This window comes from Antrostomus carolinensis, unplaced genomic scaffold (genome assembly GCF_000700745.2).
Source record: "Antrostomus carolinensis isolate BGI_N321 unplaced genomic scaffold, ASM70074v2 scaffold49138, whole genome shotgun sequence".
Classification (NCBI taxonomy): Eukaryota; Metazoa; Chordata; class Aves; order Caprimulgiformes; family Caprimulgidae; genus Antrostomus; species Antrostomus carolinensis.
The window spans coordinates 13225-17693 of record NW_010331860.1 but is presented as its reverse complement, the minus strand read 5'-3'; the positions used below and the strand labels follow the sequence as shown (position 1 = coordinate 17693).

General features: G+C 42.8%; 1 protein-coding gene across 1 annotated transcript; it reads left to right on the top strand.

Annotated features, from left to right (window-relative positions):
* Window positions 1-650: 650 nt before the first annotated feature.
* On the top strand, window positions 651-1705 carry ADPGK (ADP dependent glucokinase; the record flags this gene model as incomplete). The annotated part of the gene is made up of 1 exon (XM_010173315.2): window positions 651-1705. A coding segment is annotated over one exon (549 nt), but the record flags the coding sequence as incomplete, so codon positions are not given.
* Window positions 1706-4469: the final 2764 nt, after the last annotated feature.

The window sequence follows — 4469 nt, the reverse complement described above, 5'->3', positions numbered from 1 at the left end:
CAAACCATTCTATGATTCTATGATTTTTTGCAGATCTGAGTTTATTCAGCAACTGCATTCAGTAAAAATACTGTGCAACACAGCTGGGCTCTGTTTTCTGATATAAAGATTCTTTGCAGTCACGGGGGGAAGGTGACCCAGGAGAATACTCACAACTCCACAGACACAGATAACTTAGCAGGCTTGTAGATCTCTAGAAAAAACAGGATTTGAATTTGAGCTGAGTTTATAATTTAAAAAAACCCTCAATTTCTTTGCAGAATTTCTTTCTTGCAGATCCTGATGGTTCCTTGTTTAACTTGACGCAGCTCTAATCTCAGTGTTAGGAGTGTTTCATGTGGATTTGATGTTTTGTTACTCCTTAGTGTCAAAGCGTGCGTTTAGAAAATTACTTAACCAAAATGAGCATGTACCCGTGGTGTTAAATGGTTTTTTTGGCTAAGTAATTCTTGCAAACTTGTAGACTGGGGAAGCTTGTGTGGTGACTTTGGCCTGCATCTCTCCAGGAAACTGGGTGCTCCCGTTTGTTGAGCAAGCCAGCAATAGAGCCAGTAACACAGTACTGTAAAAACAAAACCCTGAATGAGGAAGATGAAGTCTGATTCTCTCTCTGAAGGAAAAACCTGTTGTTCCTGTGTTTCTGTTAGCAGGTCTTTCCCCTGGTGAACTCCATTGGGTTGAACGAACAGGAGCTGCTCTTCCTCACACAGTCTGCCTCTGGTCCCCACGCCTCCCTCGCTTCCTGGAGCGGAGTTCCCGATGTGGGTGTAGTCAGCGACATCCTCTTCTGGATCCTGAAGGAGCACGGGAAAATGGCAGAGCAAGCCTCTGATCTCACGCGGATCCACTTCCACACCCTGGCTTATCACATCCTCGTCACGGTGGATGGGCACTGGGGCAACCAGGTTGCTGCTGTGGCTGCCGGAGCTCGAGCAGCCGGGACTCAGGCCTGTGCGACTGAAACCATTGATACCAACAAAGTCTTTTTGAAAGCTCCTTTGGAGTTTGTGACCTCCCAGATGGAGGCACCTTCCAAAATCTCTTTAAATCCAGATGAGCCAGTGGTGCATTGGCACAGAGAAGGCATCTCATTCCATTTCACTCCCGTTTTGGTGTGTAAGGATCCTGTCCGGACCGTGGGACTTGGGGATGCTATTTCAGCTGAAGGACTGCTATACTCAGAATTATATCCTCAATAGAAGACTGAAACCCTCCTTTTTCTCCAGTACTGTATGGTGTCTGAGGAACCATGGTGTTCTCATTAGGATTTCAGCCAGTGACAAGGAACAGAATCGGGGTGTGGTGTGTTTTCTGGATATAACTGACAAAGAGCCAAAGAATAATTCCAGGTATAAACTGTCAGATACATTCCAGTCACTTGGCAGTGACTTGAACGCTTCATGTTTAGGTGCAGACGTTTTAATATTTAATGTGAAAATTGGCTTTGCTTTGTCTTAAGCGTATGGGGAGGGAGACAAATATCAAAATCCCAGTTTGGCTAAGGTTTGCTGTTTGTAACTCTGATGAGTCTTGTCCGTTAGTGCTGGAGAAGTATGGCAGCCAGGAGAATTTCCTGCGTGTGGATCCCAGGGAGAGCACAGCAGTGCTCAGCCCTCTCTTGCCTCTGATAAATTAAAAATAAAAGGCTCTTGCATTATCTCCTCACAGCACATTGCTATGTGGCAAGAGCAAATCTTCCGCTTGCTCAGTGCGATGATGAAATCTTTTCATGATGAAATTACCTCTCGACCTCAGTGCCCCCAGTGTTGGAAGGAGCCAGAGTCCCGAAATGTGATGCAGGCTGTACCTCCTCCTTAAATGCGCAGAGAAAACCTGACTCAAGGCTGTGTAGATTATTTTTCTGTGACTAACGGTATTCAACTGAGCCCTAGTAGCCCATGCTTAGTTTTTTGGGCAACTAGAAGTGAAGATAATCAGGGTTTTTATTTGGAGACACAGCTTTATTTTCTTGCCAGGTGAATCACAAAACATTACCTGTGTTTGCTGTACCCTAAATACCAGGAATTCCGGCTGGGGGAACTCACAACTGGTGGTTTTTGCTAACAGTGGGTGCTTATATCTGGTATTTTACAGAAGAGCTATTGAGTGCTGGAGAGCAATTTTTGTTTGAGAACAGTTGTCTTCGGTTTCCCTGCCCTCCATTCAGAAGGGCTGATATATTAGGGAAGGTCCTGCAGAGGCTCAAAAGCTGTAATAGTGTTTTCCAGGTAAGACTGAAGTGAGGAGAGGTTTTTTTTAGGGTTTGATTTTGTTAGTTTTTTCCTTTGACTAGGCCACTGATGGTTTCTTTGCTCTGGACAGCCTTTGAAATTAAAAAAACTACAACCATATGTCCTTGTTAATAAATACTTTGCTTATATTTTTTCCTCTTCGTAGTCCCACGCTATGGATTGCATAGCACCAGCATTTTGGTTTTTGTCTCTTTCCAGCATGGTTCTGTCTCTCTGCTTGCAGGAACTCCAAGTGTATTTGCATAGCTATCATACACATTTTTTTCAATATAACTGGATTAAATGCAATCAGCATGTCTGTGCAAGTCTGCGCTATACCAGAATTTGTAGGAGGTCACTTTAGGTCAGGCTTTGCATCTGAATGGAGGGGAGGAGAGTCCGTATCACTTAGGCTGGAGTGATCTCTTTCAGTAACGCTGTCATATTGCTGTCAGTGATGTTCTCCTGTTGGAAAATGCCACCGTGAACACTGTCAGGATAAAAATGGACAGTTGTAACTGGTACTGACTTAGCACACAATGCTCTCTGTCAATGTAGATTTAACTTCTGCTTTCCCTCTAAGCAAAGTCTTCTGTGGTGTACTAGAGGAGAAATATGGTCAGTGCTCTTTTCCCGCAGCTTATCCCATCTTGATCTTCTGTTGAGTCTCAGCATTTTATCTCAGTGCAGGCTCCTCTTAAGACTGGAAATATTTCTATCCAGATTATTTTATTATTATTATTATTGATAATTATAGCTTGGGACTTGGGAGTTCTGGTTTAGTCTTCCTCCAGAAAAAATAAAGTAAGAAATTCTCCTTTCACCAATCTAAAAGGTCCGAGGCCATTAGCAGGGTTATTTTGCAAGCTCTGATTGCAGCACACCGCCCAAAGGCCATGGATCCTGCCAGCTGGAGAACTAATCCTTTGCTTAGGCTGGGTCCCACTTTCCTGAAGTTAAGCCAAGCTGTCTGGATTCTCGAGTTGGAAACAAAACAAAATTAAATACACACAAGCTGTCACCAGCAACGGCCCTGCTGCTGTATTTCACTTCTCCCTTCCAGAAACATTTGCAGGGATGGGAGGCTGATTGGACTGGCATTGCCTCATTTAAAATCACATAACTGCACTAACAGAACTTCTCCGAGGATAAGTTACAGGATTGGATTTAACAGGAGTGTTACCTAAATTATTTTTTTTAAAACACTTTGAATAAATAACTGCTGTAAACAAGTATGAAAAGGGTTTATTGCTTAAAATACATCTGAGCCTGAAAGCTAAACTCTAGTTATTATTATTAACTCCTCCATCCTGTGACCTGTTTATCAGACATCCTGTTGGGATTCCTGATTAAGTTTTGAAACAATCTATAAATGATAACAAAACAGAATTGCATGGTGGGACTCAGCAACCTGGCTTCACTTTGTATTTCACACGCTGTGAATGTGATGCGCTTAACTTCCCTCTGCCTTCCCAACTTAATTACAATACGGGTCGCAGAGTCTCTTGCAATCCTTCTTCTGCACGCGGAGGCTGTCTCACACCTCTGCGCAGCTACGGCAGCGACAATAAAGCAAAGCTGCTTTGTGGTTCTGAACAACAGAAGTGGAAATTGCATTTTCCTGCATTTCCCTCCCTGTATAGGAGGGAAAAAAACTAAAGAAATTTCTAGTGATCATGGGTTTTGTTGATTGGTTTGGGGGTTTTTTGTAACATACAAAAGTCTTTGGTAGGTGAGAGATTTTTAAACAAATTTATCTAATGGAGTCTAAAAGTCCAGATCTTTGTTCACCATAAGAAACTGCAAAAGTACCAAAGCTTAAAAACCAGGCTTGAAATAATCTCTGCTTTCCCCTGATCCTCTCTGTCTCCAGAAATTCTGTTTGTTCTCATGTGTTACTCATACCTTTAAATCCACAGTGATGGATGACTCAGCCTCAGCTATCCTTGTACTCCTGAACAGAAGGCTTTCCACTGGAAATGTTTATTCACACATAGTTTGCTGGAGATGCAAGAGATGAGCTCATCATTGTGACAGTAAGCTAGCAGCTCTCTAGATAAAACTTGATATTTCCACTTGTTTGCCTGTAGCCAGTGCAGCCACGTTGGGTTTAGGGTTTTTTTTGTCTTCCTCTTGATCAACAATGAGCAATGCTTCCTATCTTTTCTGTGTACATTGCTTACTGAAGGTCAAGTGGTGGATTTTTTGAGAGGAATCACAGGAAGCTTGGCAGACTTT